At 35.0% G+C, this 19,612-nt stretch overlaps 1 protein-coding gene across 2 annotated transcripts in view; it reads left to right on the forward strand.

The window, feature by feature from the left end:
* The window catches only part of DNAJC13 (DnaJ heat shock protein family (Hsp40) member C13), a 109,967-nt gene that overhangs the window by 31,150 nt on the left and 59,205 nt on the right, over positions 1-19,612 (forward strand). The window contains exons 16-26 of one of the 2 annotated variants that reach the window (XM_044679431.1): positions 3,265-3,386; positions 4,988-5,063; positions 5,309-5,404; positions 7,255-7,398; positions 10,218-10,232; positions 10,837-10,919; positions 12,719-12,872; positions 13,997-14,100; positions 14,188-14,347; positions 16,030-16,092; positions 18,033-18,134. In XM_044679431.1, coding sequence (XP_044535366.1) covers positions 3,265-3,386; positions 4,988-5,063; positions 5,309-5,404; positions 7,255-7,398; positions 10,218-10,232; positions 10,837-10,919; positions 12,719-12,872; positions 13,997-14,100; positions 14,188-14,347; positions 16,030-16,092; positions 18,033-18,134 — 1,119 coding nt within the window. The remainder of the gene's footprint in view (positions 1-3,264; positions 3,387-4,987; positions 5,064-5,308; positions 5,405-7,254; positions 7,399-10,217; positions 10,233-10,836; positions 10,920-12,718; positions 12,873-13,996; positions 14,101-14,187; positions 14,348-16,029; positions 16,093-18,032; positions 18,135-19,612) is intronic. The other variant, XM_044679432.1, reaches the window with a different exon arrangement.

Here is a 19,612-nt window from a genome sequence, read left to right on the forward strand (position 1 = left end):
ATAAGTTTTATAAATAATCACTTAAAGTAGAGGAAATAAAAGGACAAAAGTAAAAACCTGAGTAAAGCCAGCTTTCCTAGCTATGATCAGGGGAAAAGAGAGTAAGAGGGAGGAGCTACACAAAAATATATCCTCTCTATGTTAGCACATAACATAGATACATAACTGGGATGCTGGGAGAGAGCGTCCCTGGGGAGTAAATCCTAATTACACACTGAGCAAGTCACATTTAACCTCTTAGCCTGTTTCAGCATCTATATACTAGGGGACAATACCCATAATAATTATGTTATTCAATTTAGATGAGTTAATATATGCAACAAAGTGTTCTGCAAATCAGAAATGCTATATAAGTGTCATCTATATTTTACCTTCCATCTTAGAGTCAATACTGTTTATCAGTTTCAAGGCAGAAGAGTGGTTAGGACTAGGCAATGGGGGATAAGTAACTTGCCTATGATCATCCAGTTTGGAAATGTCTGAGGTCATATTTGAACTCAGAACCTCCCATCTCTGAGCCACCTAGCTGCCCCTGAACTCATTATAGTTTAAAGAATCTTCTTCATTCCCTTTTGAAAATCAGGTTGATGTTTGTCTTACAGTTCTCTTCTAGAATTTTTTAAAGATCAATAACACATTAGCTAAGCAATCATCTATCAATGCTTCATTTGCTTTGAACTCATTGAAGGTATCTAAGATTCTTTCCATCTCCTTATATTTGGTTTCAGTTTTTTGCTAATCATTTTTCCATACTTTGCAAGTTTATTCTTTTCGGTAAAAAAGAAGAAACAGAATAAGAATAACAAAGTTTTGCCTTCTATCATCAATTATAATTGCCATGGTTGGGTCAGTAAATGTTGGATTTAGTAGACTGTCAATTTATGTTCATTTCATATTCATTCCACCCGCACCTTCAGTCAGGACACATGTAAGGCTCAGTCTTTGTTCAGCTTGCAGAGCAGAAAGCAGCCAAGGACAGACAGTACCATAGAACCAAAAAAAATGTTGCAAACTCAAGCCTGGAAATATTCTGTGCTCGCTTGAAAATTCCAGCAGCATTAAAATTTGTTGATGACTAGAAGTGAAAGTAATAACTGAGCCATAGTCTGGCCATCGCACTGATATTGATTTGTCCTGATCTATGACAACTGTGTACTTGTTAAAATGCTTATCTACTTTCTAGAGCTGTGACTTTTGTTTTTAATAACAGATAAAATTTGACCTAAATCTTTTAACAAAATGAATTCTTAGTGTATTTACCAAATCAAAGATAAGAGGAAGAAGTGGTCATTTTCCTATGATCATTAATCCCTTCATTTGTCCCTGTCATCCAGTCTCCTTCATTTTCACTGTCCTTTTCTGATCTTAAATTCTTGCACTCTCTCATTCTTGCTGCCTACAAACAAGCTGGTGTGGTTTCTATCTGAACTTTTATTTGGCTTGCAGTATCCTTGACCTCTCTTCCTATAGCTTTCTCTTCATTTTTAAACTCATAGGAAAAAGCTATATTCATCACCTCTGCTTCCTCACATTCCATTTCCTTCTCCAACTCTTGCAATCTGGCCTTAGCCACTACCATTTGAATGAATTGTCTTAAGTTCATCAGGGATCTCTTTATTAAATCTGATGTACTTTTTAAATTCTTTATTCTTTACCTCTCTACAGTGCTTGATACTATTGAACACTTCTTTCTCCCAGATTTTGGTGGTGGTAGTGTTTACACCTGATCTGTCACTCAATTTTCTATCTCTTTAGCATGGATCACCATCCATGCCCAGCCTTTGCATGGATATATCCAACAACTCTTTCCTGGGCCCACGTCTATTCTCTCTCTGCACTTGGAAATCTTATCAGCCTGTATATATTCAACTTTTTTCACTATGCAAATGACATCCCAGAGCTCTTCTCTCTCTCTCTCTGTCTCTGTCTGTGTGTCTGTGTGTTTCTGTCTGTCTGTCTGTCTGTCTCTCTCTCTCTCTCTCCTGAACTCCAGTCCTAAATCACTAATTTGTCTATTGGGTGTCTCCACCTATAATTATCTCAAACTTTTCATGTCCAAAACAGAACTCATTACCCCTCTAAAACAAAGAATACTCTAAACAAAAACAGAGTCTATTTCTAACTTCCCCATGCCTGTCAGCAGTATTCCCATACCTGTAGTCACTTTGATTAACACTCAACTTTTCTTTATCCCCCCGCCAGCCATATTGACTCATTCACATCCTTCTATATCCTCTCCAGTCACTTGACTATCTCCCAGGTCAGATCCTCATTACCTCTTGTCTGGACTTTTATCAGCTTTCTCATTTATTTCCCTTTTCAGTTCAGTTTCTAGAGAGCTGCCACATCCCTGTTTATAAAGCATGTTCACCTGCTCAGAAAGCTTGGGTATATCTCTAGCTTCTGAGATCCAATAAAGTTCTTCCGGGTCTGTTTCCAAACCATGTCTCCAGTCATATATTACCACCCTCATGTGCTTTTTCCAGCTCTGCTAGCCTACTCACTATTGGGTGCATAAGACAGCCCATTTTTTGACGCCTTGCTTTTGCAGGGACTGTGTACCAGGTCTGAAACACTCTTGCCTTCCCACCATTGCTTAGATTCCTTCCCTTCTTTGAAACTTAACTCTAGTGTTTTCTCTGACTTGAGGCCTTTCCTCACTCACTTAGTTGTCAGTGTCCCTCTTCTCCCAAATTACTTTGTTTTTATTTTTGTATTTATTTGTGGACATATTTTCTCCCTAGTAGATGGCATGGTGCCAAAAATATAGTAAACACTTAATAAATACTTGTCTTATTGAATCAAGGATTGTAGTTATAGTGAAAACAAACATTCTAAATGCATAAGGCTAAAAACCTGGCAAAGAACCAAAATGAAATTTAGCATTGCTCTGCTTCAAACCTTCCTTTGTGTGAAGAAAATGTATTAATCATTGCTAGTGTTTATATTCTAAGTCTCCTAATGTGGAGACTGGTAGGAAGGGGATGACAATAGCCCAAGGAAGGGTGGGGAATGGGTAAGAATAAATGTGAAAATGTATTTCAAAAGTAATAGCATTCCAAAAGAAAATAAAAAATATTATTGAATATATAACTTTGCTTCTTGTTTGTTTAGCACATTGGAAGGAAGATGTTTATTTTGTTCATGTATTCCTGTGTGATATAGCATAGTACCTAATTTACTTATGGTTGTAAAAAAAAAAATTGATGGCTTGGTTAGCTTAACACATACTGTTGGCTTATTCATCTTTCCCTCTTTTTGAAGGAAGGTGATAAAGAAATTGCTACCAAAATGCAGGAACTTGCACTCAGTGAAGGTGCCTTACCTCGACACTTGCATACCGCAATGTTTACAATAAGTTCAGATCAAAGGATGCTTACAAATAGGTAAGTTTCATTAAATTTGCTGTGACAGTCTAAGACATAAACTTAATCATGAATTGAAAAATTTAGCAAATATTTCATTCATTCTTAGTTTTTTTGCCTATCCTTCTCTTTTTCTGGAAGCATTAGAACCAAAAGGATTTTTTTCTTAGACATGTGGACTTTGGGGGTAGAAAATTCATTTTATATGTTTTAGTAGCCTGTTGTCAATCACAGAGACAATAAATGGGACTAGAGACATGCAAAGCGAACTTCAAAAAAACTTCCCAGTATCTAGAGAAGGAATCTAAGCCTAGGAAACTCTCATTTCCATGGTTGTCCACGTAAGCTGATGACCCTTGACTTTTCCTGTTTTAAATATTGCCAGTGTGGTAGATATATTAAATTTTTTTAATACATTTTTTTTTGCCTTTTAAGGCATTCTTTCCCTTATACTAGTAATTTGTGAATCTATCTGCTCTAAGCTTTTTAAATCCTAGCTTCTTTAAGTTTTGTGCTTCTCTAAATTTTCTGTATCTTCAAATACTTCTGTTTGGCACACAAGCACTTACTATGTTTATTAAACAATCTTGGTGTTTAGATTCTTAATCATTATTTGTCCCTTTTCTGAAAGCCTTTCCTAGTTTCTTTCTCCTTTTTAATGAATTGCAGTTCCCAGCTAGACAGTCTCACAGGGTACAATGAGATTATTTAAACATTTGGGTGCTATTAGCATGGCATCATGAATGAAGGCATATTTTGATGATTCATGTTTAGTTTGCAGGACTTGATTGATTTCCCTTTGATCCTTTTCCTTCTCCCTCTTCTTGGGGTATGATGTTCTCTTCTTTAATATAGTTCCACTAACAAGCTAGTGTTGAATTCTAAAATTATATATCCACTCTCAAATATCAACAATCAAGTTAACTTCCATTTTGCTTGAAAGAGGAAAATGCTGAGAAAGGTATTTCCCTTATGTACTATAGAAAAGGCAAATATCTTCTATATAAAGATACTCTTAAGTAAATTTTCTAGTAAAAGTTCATACTAAAAGGTTGTTGGCTTTTAAGTACTAAACTATAATTAATTATTCGCATCCTCTAGGATCAGCCTTAATTTCTGGAAAATTGTCCAGCCATTGACAGTGAAAATTAGGGAATAGTTTTAAGTGAATGTATTTAACAATATAGCAACTTCAAAATTTGAGCTTAGGGATAAGCCATCTTAGTGACATACATTATCTAGAACTAAATACTGGGAATAGAATTACATTCATTTTTGAATCTAGTGCTTGTACTTTGTTTTTTCAGGAATAAATACATCATCATCTCTCTCATACAGAAAAAAACTTTAGCCTATTTCATTACTAACCTTAACTTTATCAGATAATCGTTTTAGTTTATTGAAGAAAACTATAAATTGTGGTATTTTTAATTACTATCTTAAAAGGAAAGGCAATGTTATTAGAACAGTAAACTTTTCGGGGGCTGTATTAACACCAGACTAATAACTTATAAAATTATAGCCATATTTCTTATAATTATATGATATCTTGTTCTTAAAAATTCCTTTCTGTTCTAGCTGAGATAAAGCAGCAAACCTTTTTCAACGTCTGCTTTTTTCAGACAGCTAAGTAGACATTTAGTGGGCCTCTGGACAGCTGAAAATGCAACTGCTACAAATTTGTTGAAACGTATTTTGGTAAGTCAGATGAGACATTAAAAAGATATATATAGGTAGTAAAATTGTAATGAAAACAGTTTGTATGTTAAATATATAAAGGTATCTATAGAATGCCATAATACTTGAAATAACAGAATAATTTTTATTTTTAGTGTCTTATTTTGTTAGTGTATTTCATTCTGTCTTTTGTTTTCATGCCATTCTTTTGAAATTAGATGTTTTTTTGTTTTTGTGTGTATGTATGTGTATGTGTGTGACTTTAGCCCCCAGGTTTGCTGGCATACCTGGACAGCACTGATCCAGTTCCTGAGAAGGATGCTGACCGGATGCATATTAGAGATAATCTGAAAATAGCAACTGTAAGTATAAGGCATAAAAATGTCAATAACTTAGAAATGAGCTTTGGCTTAAATTTTTGTAATGTAAGACTACTACTGTAAGTTTGTTTCTGAGGCTCAGATTTATAGAAAAAGACAGAAACTGTATGTAATGAACTTTTCAGAAATCAGATGGAGTCTCCCACTTTAATAGCTAAAAATGGAGGTAGATTTTTGTTGACCCTTCTTCATGAAAAAGTCTTTGGAATGGGAGCTGTGCTTTATGCCTGTTGATATTCTCGTAACAGCTAAGTAAATTTTGGAAGTCATCATAAGTGGGATACCACTCTTTGAAATCTTTAGTTAGAAGGCACTTCATCTAACATAGTAGCCTCCAAAGTGGGAACTTGGACATGACTGATCATAAAGGATACGCAGTCAGTCAAAGAATAGGAAAATGAGTCTTTTCCTGAGATAGCCAATAACTAGACCCACAGCATACTACCACTCTTTATATCTTCCTGGCACCTAAAGCAGCCGCTGCACAGGTTCCATTGAGACATTTACCCCCTACTCCCAAGATCACCTCATGGATGCCGTTGGAGCTAGTGGTGATTAAGGGTCCTGCCTCCCCACTTATTATCCTATGTCTGTGTTGGTGAACCTATGGCACACATGCCAGAGGGGGCTGCTCCCTTCCTCCTCTCCATATGCCTAAGGACATTTCTCCTATCACCTGGGCCTCTGCCCAGCAGCCCAGTGGGGGCACTTTCTCATTCCTCTGCCTGGGGTAAGGTGGGAGCTCACATGCAGCATGAGGGTTGCAGTTTGGACATTTGGTCTCTAAAATGTTAGCCATCAATGTCCTAGGTGAATCAGTAAGAGATTGGCAGAATTATTTGGCACAGATTGTAGGTGTTAAGACTTTATGTTTCCCCCACAAGTCAATCCCTCTTACTAACTAGGGTATTTTTTTTTAAGCCCTTATCTTCCGTCTTAGATCAATACTGTGTATTGGTTCCAAAGTAGAAGAGCAGTAAGGGCTGAGCATTGAGAATTAAGTGACTTGCCCAGGGTCATATAACTAGAAAGTATGTGGGGTCAGATTTGAACCTAGGACCTCCCATCTCTAGAGCTGGCTCTCAATCCACTGAGCCACCCAGCTGCCCCGTCAACTGGGGTATTTCTGTTAAGGACTCTACTTCTTTAGACACATAGGTACACAATCTGGGGTATTCTCTAATTACTCACCCCCCTTACCCATTCTTCCCCCTTCCCCCCATATAGCTGCCAAGTTTGTCACTTCTGTCTTCATAACATCTCTCACAGAGAATTTCCTTCACTGCTTACAGAAACATCACTCGTGACACATATCTGTTATAGTGGCTTCCAAGTTGACCTTTGGACCCCTAGGCTCCCCCTTTCCAATCCTCTATACAGTGTCCAGAGTGACTTTCATAAAGAACAAGTCTGACCACATCACTCCTCTGCTTGTTAAACTTCAGTGTTTCTCATTAATTCTGAGGTCAACTGTTTCTTCATTCTTGTCTCATTTTTAATTTGTCTTTGCTTATTAAAATATTTAATTATTAATTCAGTAGAATGTGTATATATTGTGAATAATTATAATCACAGAAATTGAGGGTGTACGGTCAACAAATTTTTACTAATAAGCATGTGAATCAAGGTGTAGAGGTGACTGAGGTAGATCACTGTTTCCTGTGTTGAGGTCTAAGAATTAGTCCTCTTGCCAAGGGGAGAACTGTTTTTAAATTCTCTGAAGGGCAGTTATCCTTTATTAATTATTGAACATTTATATTAAAAATATGCCTGGGTCTATAAATCATTATCTTTGTGTATATATTAACACAATGGGTTTCATATTTTCTAAGGATCAGTATGGAAAATTTAATAAAGTTCCAGAGTGGCAAAGACTGGCTGGAAAAGCTGCTAAAGAAGTTGAAAAATTTGCCAAAGAAAAAGTGGATCTTGTTTTGATGCACTGGAGGGATAGAATGGGCATTGCTCAAAAAGAGGTAAAAGAAAAAGTTTCAACTAATCCTTTCGAACTTCTTAGTGAGATCTTGGATTACTTTGTCATCTGAGATGCTAGTCAAATATTTCAGATTATTTCTCAGGCTTAAAATAGAATTTCATGGAGTCAATCCATTCTTACATTATTATTCTTGGTTTTCTTTCAACTTGAATCCTGATTTAGAAATCAAAAGCTGCTTTTATGGTTTCTTTTATGTCATAAAAAGATAACACATATAGTTTATCTACTAGGTAGTCTTACACTAGCCATAAGATTTTATACAAACTCATGTAAAAAAGGAAGGCTCTATTTCTATATTGCTACTTTCCTTTATAGCTAAATTAAACTCTGAAATTTCATTAGACAATTGATCTTAGTATTTTTGTTATTATCTGGATCAGAAAGCCAATGTTTCCATTATTTCTAGATCTTAGCCCATATCTCTACATTCAGTTTCATTTACATAGAGGCAGATGGTCTGTTTGTAGATGAACTTGTGGCCATTTTTGTTCTTTTGCCAGGACAGTAAAAAGTAATATTAATGTATATAAATTTCATTGTCATTATTTCTGTTTTTTATGGTTATAATCTGAAACTAACCATGGTTTATTTGTAGATTTAAATTGAGGATCATCTGTTTTTTTTTTAAATATGACTTCATTGAATGCTTCATTTTATAGAAAATCACCTTTCCCCCATGCCCACATGTAGTGTGGTAGAGAAATGGCCTCAAAGTCAAGAGGCTCTGGATTCCAGTCATGCCTCTGATCCCTAAATATTGTGTGACCACTTAAGGCTCCAGGACACTCACTTTAAGGCCAGAAAATTGGCAGTTAGGAACCCTGGTAGAATGAGTTTCTTCTTCTGAGAGTGACTCACTTATGAAATGACAGCTTCTCCCTAGGAAGTATAAAGAGATAAATACAGACTCTTAACACTTCCTAGCTATGGGACCTTGGACAAATCACTTCCCTGTTCTCTGCTTGAATTCCCCATCTGTCAAATGGGGATAACAACAGTACCTACTTCCCAGGGTTATTGTGAAAACCAAATAAGAAAATTGTTTTTTTTTTTTAAAGTGTTTTTATTATATTTTTATTTTGAATATTTTCCCATAGTTACATGTTTCATGTTCTTTTCCTCTCCCCAAACCCCCTTAGACGACGCACAATTCCACTGGGTTTTACATGTATCATTGATTAAGACCCAATTCCATATTATTGATAGTTGGACTAGAGTTATTGTTTAGTGTCTTCATCCCCAATGATATCCCCATCAGTACATGTGTTCAAGCAGTTGTTTTTCTTCTGTGTTTCTCCTCCCACAGTTTTTCCTCTGAATGTGGCTAGTTTTCTTTCTCATAAGTCCCTCAGCCTTGCTCTGGATTCTTGCATTGCTGTTAGTAGAGAAGTCTGCTATGTTCAATTGTACCACAGTGTATCAGCCTCTGTGTATAATATTCTCCTGGTTCTGCTCCTTTCACTCTGCGTCAATTCCTGGAGGTCATTCCAGTTCACATGGAATTCCTCCAGTTCTTTATTCCTTTGAACACAATAGTATTCCATCACCAGCAGATACCACAATTTATTCAGCCATTTCCCAATCAAAGGACATTCTCTCATTTTCCAATTTTTTTGCCACCACAAAGAGCATGGCTATAAATATTTTTGAACAAGTCTTTTTCCTTATTATCTCTTTATGGTATAAACCAAGCAGTGCCATGGCTGGATCAAAAGGCAGATAGTCTTTTAAAGCCCTTTGGGCATAGTTCCAAATTGCCATCCAGAATGGTTGGATCAGTTCACAACTCCACCAGCAATTCATTAATGTCCCAATTTCGCTATATCCCCTCCAACATTCATTATTCTCCCCTGCTGTCATTTTAGCCAGTCTGCTAGGTGTGAGTTGATACCTCAGAGTTGTTTTGATTTGCACAAAATAAGAAAATTGTAAAGCATGTGGTAGGCACATAGTGGGCACTATATATTAGCTTTTACCTAATATATACTTGTTTGGTCATATGACAAGACTCTCTTTATACTTTATTGCTTTATATATGTTATTGCTTTCTTTGTTTTTCTCTTTTTACCCTTTGATCCATACTGCTTTCTGCAATTTTCTTTTATCAAGATGATGATGATGATGACGACGACTTTCTGTGTTTGACATATGAGACATAACATCTCTATGAGTAGAGAAATTTCTTATTTTGCACTTCACACAGATTTGTGAAAATTGAGGGAAATAAACACTAACTTGGAGATAGGATAATGAAACATTTCTCGAACTTAGGGTAGGAAAGAATGAAACTTTATTAGAGCTAAAGTTGGTAGAAGTTTGAAAGATTAGTGAATGACTATTAATTCTTAATAAAGTTTTTGACTTCTTAGTTTTGTTATTTGATATCAGTATGTACTCATATAATAATTCATATAATCTTAATATATACCTGTCACTTATTAATCTAGGATAATACCCAGGGCCAAATTTTTAGATTGTGCAGATGGGAAATATGGATTTCAAATTTTAGACTGCAGCATTTCTTACTTCTTTACAAAGTAATTTGAGTGTAAAAATAAAACAAATCTTGAAAATTGATTTTTGTGTAATTTAATTTCCAGTAAAGTGAGATGACATCATTCCTTAAACTACTTTGAACAAGTTTTACTTTTAATAATAATTGGCCTTGTTCTTCCTATTAAAATTAATTTATATATTGATATTGATAATAGCTGTTATTCTCATCATATCTTAGCCTGCTCTCTTGTTTTTATTTTTCTTTAAATATTCTTTTTTTTTCTTTCTACTGAACATATTCAGGACAGAAACAATATGGTGAGTTTTAAGTTCCTGTATTTTGTGTCAGTTGTTTAAAACTGCCTGGCATGTGGAGTCTTGTTCTGGTATTCTTTGTCTTGGTGTATTGTGGAGTCTCACTTCAGCTATGTCTGCTAGAGATTGGTCCCTCACTTCCATAACTTCAAATATTCTTGACTCAGACAAAAATTAAGTAGCTTTTGTTTTTAAGTTTTTGTTTTCTTCCTATTAACTGTTTGCAAACATGTGTGCATAATTTATTTCTCTAAACTAATGCAAATTTTCATTAGTAGCTGCCTAATAAAACTTAAAAATTTTGTTTTTTAGTGACAGTCCATTTTTTAATTCACTATTTCTGTGTTGAAAAATGTTGCACCAATCATGTTATAGTTTTACTTGTGATACTTGTTTGTAAGTTAAATTATCATTTTAATGTTTTCAATTTGTTCAAATTAAGTTCTTTAAAAAATTGGTAACTACTTGACAGTCACTTTGCTGAGTGCTCAGGTAAAATGTACATTTAAATATGTACGCTTGTGTGTCTGGGAAAATTTAGCTGATGCTATCAAAGTATCACAAGATTTGGCTGTGATTTAATTTTTTTAATTTCCTTTTCTTCCAGAATTTAAATCAAAAGCCAGTAATACTTAGAAAGAGAAGACAGAGAATAAAAATTGAAGCAAACTGGGATCTTTTCTATTATAGGTAAGTTTCAGATTGTTTTTTCAAAACACATTAAGTCAGCATAGCTGGTAAGTTTTGAAAGCTTTTTCTTGGTATATTTTTGCTGCTTTGTAGATATATTTTAATAATAAACGAAAATGCTTTTTAAACTAGGAATTGGAACAATTATTGAAGCTTCCATATCATTAAGATTTATAATAAAGCTAGCATTTATTAGCCCTATAAAAGTCCTTCCTCTCTTCACAAAGTAGGGAGATGACCAATTATTTTCCTGTTTTAAGAAGTGGAGAAACTGAAATTGCTCTGGTTAGCAAATAGTACCAAACCGAGGATAAGTATCCAAGTTAACTAACTTTTAGTCAGTGCCAATGATTGCCCATACTGTTGAGGATGGAGGAAAGAGAAAAGTTTCAGTAAACTGAAGATTATTTTAAATACTTTCTGTAGGCCAAACCGTATGCTAAGTTTTAGGGGACTTTGGGGCTGGAATGCTGTGTAAAGAAAACGAAATATTCTCCCTAAAGACCAGAAACATTATTATAACCTAATAAAGAGCTCAGCATTCTCCCTTCTTCCACAAAGACTTAACCATTGAATTATCTGACTACAGCTTGACTGTTAGGAGTTCCTAAAACATTTGAATATGAAGTAGTTTTACAATCATTCTACTAAGAGTAATTCAGATGCTTTTCATTCTATAAATAGTAGGCAGAAAATCAAGTAGCTAGTTAGTTACCACATATTAATGATGAGAGAGTCCAGTGTCCTTTTCCTGTCTTCTCTTGGTACCCATGAGGTCTAACCCTTTGAGGAGTTTAAGTAGAATTGGGTGCTTGTGAGTGCTTAGCTCTGACCTAGGGCCACAGTAGAGAGAGAGTTTTCTAGGTAGGGAAGGTTAACATACATATTAGCTTTTGTTTTACAATTAGGGAATCCTCAAACTAACTTGGGCTTTGGACCTTTCTGATGAGTACAGCTCTTCCATGAGGCTGAATACTGACACCATAGCTGTCCACACTTTTTTCAGACAATTATCTGTATCAGTTTCTAATTAACTGGTTCTTGCACTAGATAGAGGATTTTTTTTAAATTTGCCTTTCCATGAACCTTATTCATTAAGATCTGAAAATGTCGCATTTATTGTTCTGCTTTTCTTCATTTGGTTATGAAGTTTTTATGCCCTAGTACATGGTCAGTTTTAGGGTATGTACCATGTGCTGCTAAATGGGAGATATATTCCTTTTTATCCTCCTTCAATTTTCTCTAGATATTTATTAAATCTAACTTCAAAAATTTCATTCGTTTCCTTTACTTCTTATTTATTTTTTGGGTAGATTTATCTAGTTCTGTTGGGGAAGATTGAGGTCCCCCACTAGTATAGTTGTACTGTCTGTTTTGGATAGAGGATTTTCTGAAAAACATTGCACTTAGTTAGGTGGTGATGGACCTGTTTGCATCTCAGGTTACACCAGAACAACAGTTCCAAATCCCCTTTGGCAAGGCTATGGTTTCATATAGCACTCAGACCAGGATTTCTGGTATCAACCTGAAGTCTTACTTCTGAAAGCTAGACTTTTTTGTAGAGTTTTGTAGCTTTGTGAAAGTGTTTTATAAACTGATAAAAGCATAGTATTAATAATTTTACTTTAAATGGTTTTAAACTTAACCTAAGTTTAACAGAATTTTTTTTAACTTTAAATTTTTACACCAGCATAGATCAAGTTCAGTATTGTGTTACTGGTTGCAGTGTTTCATTTTTTGGTAGTGTTTATGTCAAAATATTCATTATTTACCAACTTATTTAAAAATTTTTTCCCCAGGTTTCTTCAAGACCATGCCAGGTCAAATTTAATTTGGAACTTTAAAACACGAGAAGAACTGAGAGATTGTCTTGAATCTGAAATGAGGGCATTTAACATAGACCGAGAACTTGGTAGTGCTAATGTGATCTCATGGAACCATCATGAATTTGAGGTAAACTTTTATTCTTTGGGGTTTTTAATTGTACCAAAACAATTAATGTAATATACTTTGAAGTTATTTAGAGGCTTTTGCATAACTGTGTACCCTACACCCACTCTTCTTAAGGGAGTATTTGCCAGTAGTTATAGTGCAGTATAATAGAGGAAATGACATCGAATTACCTTCTTTACTTTAGCTGAAATACTTTCTGCATTTGCATGCAACAGGTCTTAGATTTGGATAGTTAAAGAAATTAGAATAAGAATCAGCCTTTGGGACAGTAAGAATTTAAATATACTGCCCACATCTTTTGCCATATTAATTAGCTGCTCTTTGTTTTCTTCTTTTCATTATCTTTTTTCCCTCATTATCCAGACTTCTTTGCCAAAACATGCTTTAACTCTTCCTTCTCTTCCCCATGGCTTGTTCTAGTTTTTATGGCATTTTGTATTTGGTTACAAAATGAAGGCATATTCTTGCAGTAATATTCTCTTCAACTATTAGGGTGGAGAATAGGAAATAAGGTAGTAGTGGCGGTTGTGTTTGATGTCATTAGATGTACACATACTTTTTTGAATTCTGAGGTTGTTATCCTAGTGAAGGCATCAGGATACATTCATGATTTTTACTATCATTTGGATATACTGAAGCAATTGAATTAAAGTTAAAACTAATGCATTTCCATAGCTTTTTGTTTTTGTTTTTAAACTATGATATTAGTTACTCTGTTTTATCTTTGAGCAGTGGTTTTAATTCAGGATTCCATAAAACACCCTATAAGAGCAGGGGAAGCTTCTTTTAAACAACTACATATATTTTTTCCCAAGAATTTCATTAAACAGTATGGTAGGTAAATTTAGGCTGGAACTGTGTGGTATAAAGAATTATTTTAAAAACAAGTTTCACAGTTTGAAATTCCTTAAGCCCTGCCAGTGGATACCTAATGATTTGAAATACTAAGCCTTGTTAGATGTTTTTCTGAAAAGCGACTAAATGTTTCTTTTGAGATTGTCACTCAAAAGGAGAATTGTCCCTGTTAGAATTGCAAGAAGCAGTTCTTTGGAACTTACTGAAAGCCAGCTGTCACTTGAGTTTCTTTCCAACTGAAATCATATACTTTGTTTTTATTAAAAAAGGTCAAATATGATTGCCTAGCAGAGGAAATAAAAATAGGAGACTATTACCTGAGATTACTGTTAGAGGAGGATGAAAATGAAGGAAGCGGATCAATCAGACGATCGTAAGCCACTATTGATATCATTTTTATTTATTTTTGCTTTACATTTTCATGCTTATTTTTATCGTGAGCTTTATTTTGGTATTTCAGGTATGAGTTTTTCAATGAGCTCTATCATCGTTTCCTGCTCACCCCGAAAGTGAACATGAAGTGTTTATGTTTGCAAGCACTGGCTATTGTTTATGGCAGATGTCATGAGGAAATAGGACCGTTTGGGGACACCAGATATATTGTTGGAATGTTAGAGAGGGTAAGAATGTTACTGTTACAGTGCAACTTGGTGTAAGGTATCTAGCACTTGGATTTAGATTTTCATATTGCAGTTTTCCTTTGGTCAATCATATTCTGTTTTAGATCCTCTGGAATCTTTTATAACATAAGGCAGCCCCCTTTTTTTAGATTACGTAGATATGGGGAAAGGTAACCAATGAGTACAAATCTGAGTTATTTTTCTTGAATTGATGGTTTTTATTAACTGTAGGATTCTTCTTTTCAAGCCCTAAATTGTAGGTACTCAAAAGCTAGTACATTTGGAATGGAGTTTATAAGTTTAGAGTTTGAAGATGATACTTTAGGGCCACCCTATTCAACCCCTCATTTTACATGTGAGGAACCTTTGCAAAGAGAGGTAGTCACAAAGCCAGTAAGTGTAAGAGGAGGAATGTGTGCCCATCTTCCTGACGCCAAGGTGAGCTGCCTCTATCAGATTCACGTGACAAAAAGATTAGGCAGATTGTCCTTTTTGTCAAAAACTTGCTACATAATGATAAAAGATGGTGTTGAGATGTAAGTTAATGGTAAATCGTTTTTGTTTTTTGACATGGGTTAATATGTATACTCTCTTTTAATAGCATTTGTACCTAAAAGTTACTAGGGAGATTGAGTGTGAGTTAATGTATTTAAGATCTGTATTTTCTGGCCTATTACCTTTCCGGGTATATTTTTGTTCTGTCATCAGAGCAAAATTCACCTTGGCATTTGCTACTATATACCTTTGCCTAAAAATTATTTGAAGAAATTTCTTGAATATCTTTTTATTTTTAAACTCTTACCTTCTGTCTTAGAATCAATAAGGCAGAAGGGTGGTGAGAGTTAGGCAATGGGGATTAAATGACTTACCTAGCATCACATAGCTAGGAAGTGTCTGAGGCCAGATTTGAACCCAGGACCTCCCATCTCTGGGCCCAGCTAAATCCACTGAGCCACCTAGCTGTACCCTTAAATAGCTTTTAAAACATTTTTGCCAAGGTTTAATTGTATAGTGTGTCAAAGTTTTCAGAGTACTTTTTCATAATTGTCCCATTTGGTCCTGGCAACCTGTGAAATAGGAAAGATTATAGTACAATTAGTTTTTTTTAGGTTTATGTGAGGGGGATAGTAAGTGGGAAAGCCAGAACTAGACCCCAGGTCTTCTAGCTATTGCTTTATGCACTGTATTTCATTAACCTGACATTCACTGTAATGTCAGAGAATCTGAAATACTTAGGTGAACCCTAGTGTAATCTTTTCTTCCTTTTTACTTGTTCACCAAAACATGGCAGACTCTTAAAGGCAATTGGCAAAATTTCTAAGTATTCTTTAAAATTTGAGGCTTAAGAAGAAAAAATAGCAGCTAAAAATTGATTTTTTTTCAGTAATTGAAAAATGTTTTACTGAGTTAATGAGATTAAGGTCATTTGAAAATTTTAGCTAAGTCAAAGGGGTTAACTGCTTATTTTTATGTATACCACCTCACCTATGCATGGAAGGTCACATTGTTGAAAGGTGTTTATGTATGATTTCAAGTAGGTATAATTTTCTCATGATACTTAAAAGTAACTTTATTGTCCTGTTTGTTCTTGTTCTCTAACAAGTTAATTTTTTCTTCTGTTTGTTGATATTTTAATATACTTTTAAATAAATTATGATTAGAATCTCTTCCATTTCAAATAGTGCACTGATCGACTTGAACGAGATAGGCTGATCCTCTTCCTTAACAAGCTGATACTTAACAAGGTATGTCCTCTTTTTAAAAAATTACTTTTAACTATGCATGTATTTATTCTTTGAATTTGTAATTACTAGTGGGAATTTATTTTATTAATGTTTCTGAGGTTGGAATGATTAACTTCTAAGTTTCCCCCCCCAACTCCAAATTCTATGAAGTAGCATTTTTTCCCCTGTTTATTTTGTCCCAACAAAACTTACCTTAAAATTTTTTACTTTTTTTAAATGACTAATTTTCCTTCTTCTAAATCTACTTTTCTTATTCATTTCTTTGTTTGTTTGTTTATTTATTTGTTTGTTTTAAGCCCTTAACTTCTGTGTATTGGCTCATAGGTGGAAGAGTGGTAAGAGTGGGCAATGGGGGTCAAGTGACTTGCCCAGGGTCACACAGCTGGGAAGTGTCTGAGACCTTGGTCTGAGGATTTGAACCTAGGACCTCCCGTCTCTAGGCCTGACTCAATCCACTGAGCTACCCAGCTGCCCTACTTTTTTACTTTTTGAGCAAGGATTACATTTCATTTTACAAATATTCATATTGAAAGAGTATTAGAAACAATTAATTTAGCTCCATAAGGAGATCTGCTTTTCCTTTAGAAAGTGTTTGAAGAGATCACACATAACAGTTGAAATGATTTCTTGACAAATAGAAGTTTTTATTATTGCCCATAATGAACTTACTGTAACAGAACACCAAATTATGCATTTTGTGCATAATTGTCTTTCTACGTGTCCTATAGATGGATCAAAGGTTATATGCAGTCTTATAGCCCTTTGGGCATAGTTCAATTTCCCTCCAGAATGGTTAGATGAATTCACAACTCCATGAACAATGAATTAGTGTTCCAATTTTGCCACATCCACTCCAACATTTATCACTTTCCTTTACTGTCACATTGGCCAATCTGATAGATATGAGGTGATAACTTCTCAGAGTTGTTTTAATTTGCATTTCTGAGAAATGTTTTCAAGCCAAATAGAGCTTTTTTCTCTTGTGTTTTCAGTAACCACCATTGTTAGAGGCCTACATACTGGTTGTAAAAAAAAAGAGGTTAAGAAGAAATGGAGGGCAGCTGGGTAGCTCAGTGGAGTGAGAGCCAGGCCTAGAGACGGGAGGTCCTGGGTTCAGAGCCGGCCTCAGCCACTTCCCAGCTGTGTGACCCTGGGCAAGTCACTTGACCCCCATTGCCCACCCTTACCAATCTTCCACCTATGAGACAATACACCGAAGTACAAGGGTTTTAAAAAAAAAAAAAAAGAAGAAGAAGAAATGGAATTCATTCCTCTTTCCATTTTCTTTCTTTTTTTTTTTTTAAACTCTTACCTTCCATCTTAGAATCAATGCTGTGTATTGGTTACACAGCAGAAGAGTGGTTAGGTTAGAGCTAGGCAATGGCAGTTAAGTGGCTTACCCAAGCTCACACAGCTCTTTCCGTTTTCTACCTTCTCTTCTGACCTTACATTTCATTTTTGATTTTTCAAAATTTGAAACTTCAGTCATGTGTTGATTTTAAATACTTTGTCATTTTTGAACATGAAATCATTTATACTGACTTCACGAAAGATAGGCTTGGGTTTTTTTGGTGCTGAATGTAAATTCTCATCTGTTTTCCATGAAATTGAGAAGAGTAATTGAAGTTGTAGGTTTAGTTTTTCTGTACCAATTTTTCCCAGTGACATTGGATTTAGAATCCAAACTGGGTTCAAATCGTATGTTTGCAGCTTTACTGTTTCTGTAATCATAATCATATGGCTTAACCTTTCTGATTCAGCTGATGTATATAATGAAAAAGTTGATTGGAATAGCTACAACTTCTCTTCCAGATCTAAACCCAGTGATCTTAGAAAATTTGTTTCCTTTTTAGATAATATTAATTCTTTATAAAGGTCTCTTATAACTGATTTTATAATATATTTAAAAATTTTTTTTGTTAATTTTTTTTCTTCCCCAGAAAAATGTAAAGGATCTCATGGATTCCAATGGAATCAGAATCCTGGTGGATTTGCTCACTCTTGCCCACTTGCACACAAACAGGGCCACAGTACCACTACAGGTATGTTGGTAATAATTCTCTGTCTTATCACTAAAATTTAAGTGTACTTAAAAAAGACTCCATAAGGGCTGATGACTATCTTTAATGACAATGATAATGTATTAATAACAGAATTCATTATTTTTCTTTAGTAATTGTGAAGACATTGTGGTTCAGCTCTTCATTATGTTAATGCTTTCCAGTGTTTTATGAATAATGTCTTAAAGAAAATCCAGAGGGGAAGATGAATTCTCTTTGGAATACTGAGATCTCCTGAATGTTCTAGTTGCAGGTGACATTGTGCTGATAGTATTAAGCCCCAGGATGAATATTAACAGGACCTCCTCCTTGTGATTCATATTTATTCAAAAGGGTCAGCAATTCATTTAGCAAAAACTAAAATCAATAAAACTGTCCATGGTCTAGAAGTCACTTGACTGACCAGGTCATTGAGTTAATACACTAGTGTATGTATATTTTGGGGAAATGTAGAGAAGGTAGACAATAAATTGCATTCTTAAATTAATCTGAAGAGAAGAGAGGGTGAATTGTGCTTGGGAAATGGTAGAATGCTTTTAATAATGCAGACTTCTCCCTGGAGAAGAGCTATCTTTTCAGTACAAATAAACAAATGAAAAGGCACCTATTAAAAGTTTCTGATTTACCCAAAACTCTGTTAGACACCAGGGAAGGATGGGAAGACACAACACTAGAGAGTTTCAGCTACAAGTCAGATGGAAATGCCCAGTTTTCCTCAGGTCACAACAATAACTCACATGGTCATGTGTCATCTGTAATGTCAATTCCATTAGTAAAACTAAATCTATAGGCGATAATGAACCATTTGAAAGTGCAAAGTTCCTTGCTGAAAATATTGTTTTCTGGGTCTTCAGCTGGTTTGACTGTTGGAATTGTGGGAGGATGGGATTGGGGTACTATAGCACCTGCAGGCACACTTTCCACAAGCGTTACTCTCTAATAGAAGCTGAGCTTAAAGGGCTACCAGTCTGAGGGTTGCCAGTCTCCACTAACATTCAAGGGGAGATGGCGGCCTAAGTGGCAGTGTTTGCCTGTGGTTGTGATTTTTGCAACTGTATGTCATCCCAGGAAATAATTTCAAATTACCAAAAGAGAAATAGAGTTACCAGTAAGTTGCAAATGCTTGAGACTAATGCTTGAGAAATGGTAGAAGGGATGTCACGGATAAAAAGGAAGGTAAATTAGGTGGTCCAAAAGATAACAAATGAATGATCCAGAAACCCTTAGAATTTTAAAGATGAATAAGAATCACATAGGATGACACATCATAGATGAGCTATAAGCTGCCACTTTAAACTTATAGGTGTTGATTTTCTGACAGGGTAGTAAAGAGATTACAACATCCAAACTTTTCACTTAAAGTAAATTATCGGCTTAAAATGTTAAACTAATAGGCTCTTAGCCAGAGATGAAAACTACTTTAAACTTTTAGGTCATATCTGTTCTCTAAGCAGTAACTT

This window comes from Gracilinanus agilis, chromosome 5 (assembly GCF_016433145.1).
Source record: "Gracilinanus agilis isolate LMUSP501 chromosome 5, AgileGrace, whole genome shotgun sequence".
Taxonomy (NCBI): Eukaryota; Metazoa; Chordata; class Mammalia; order Didelphimorphia; family Didelphidae; genus Gracilinanus; species Gracilinanus agilis.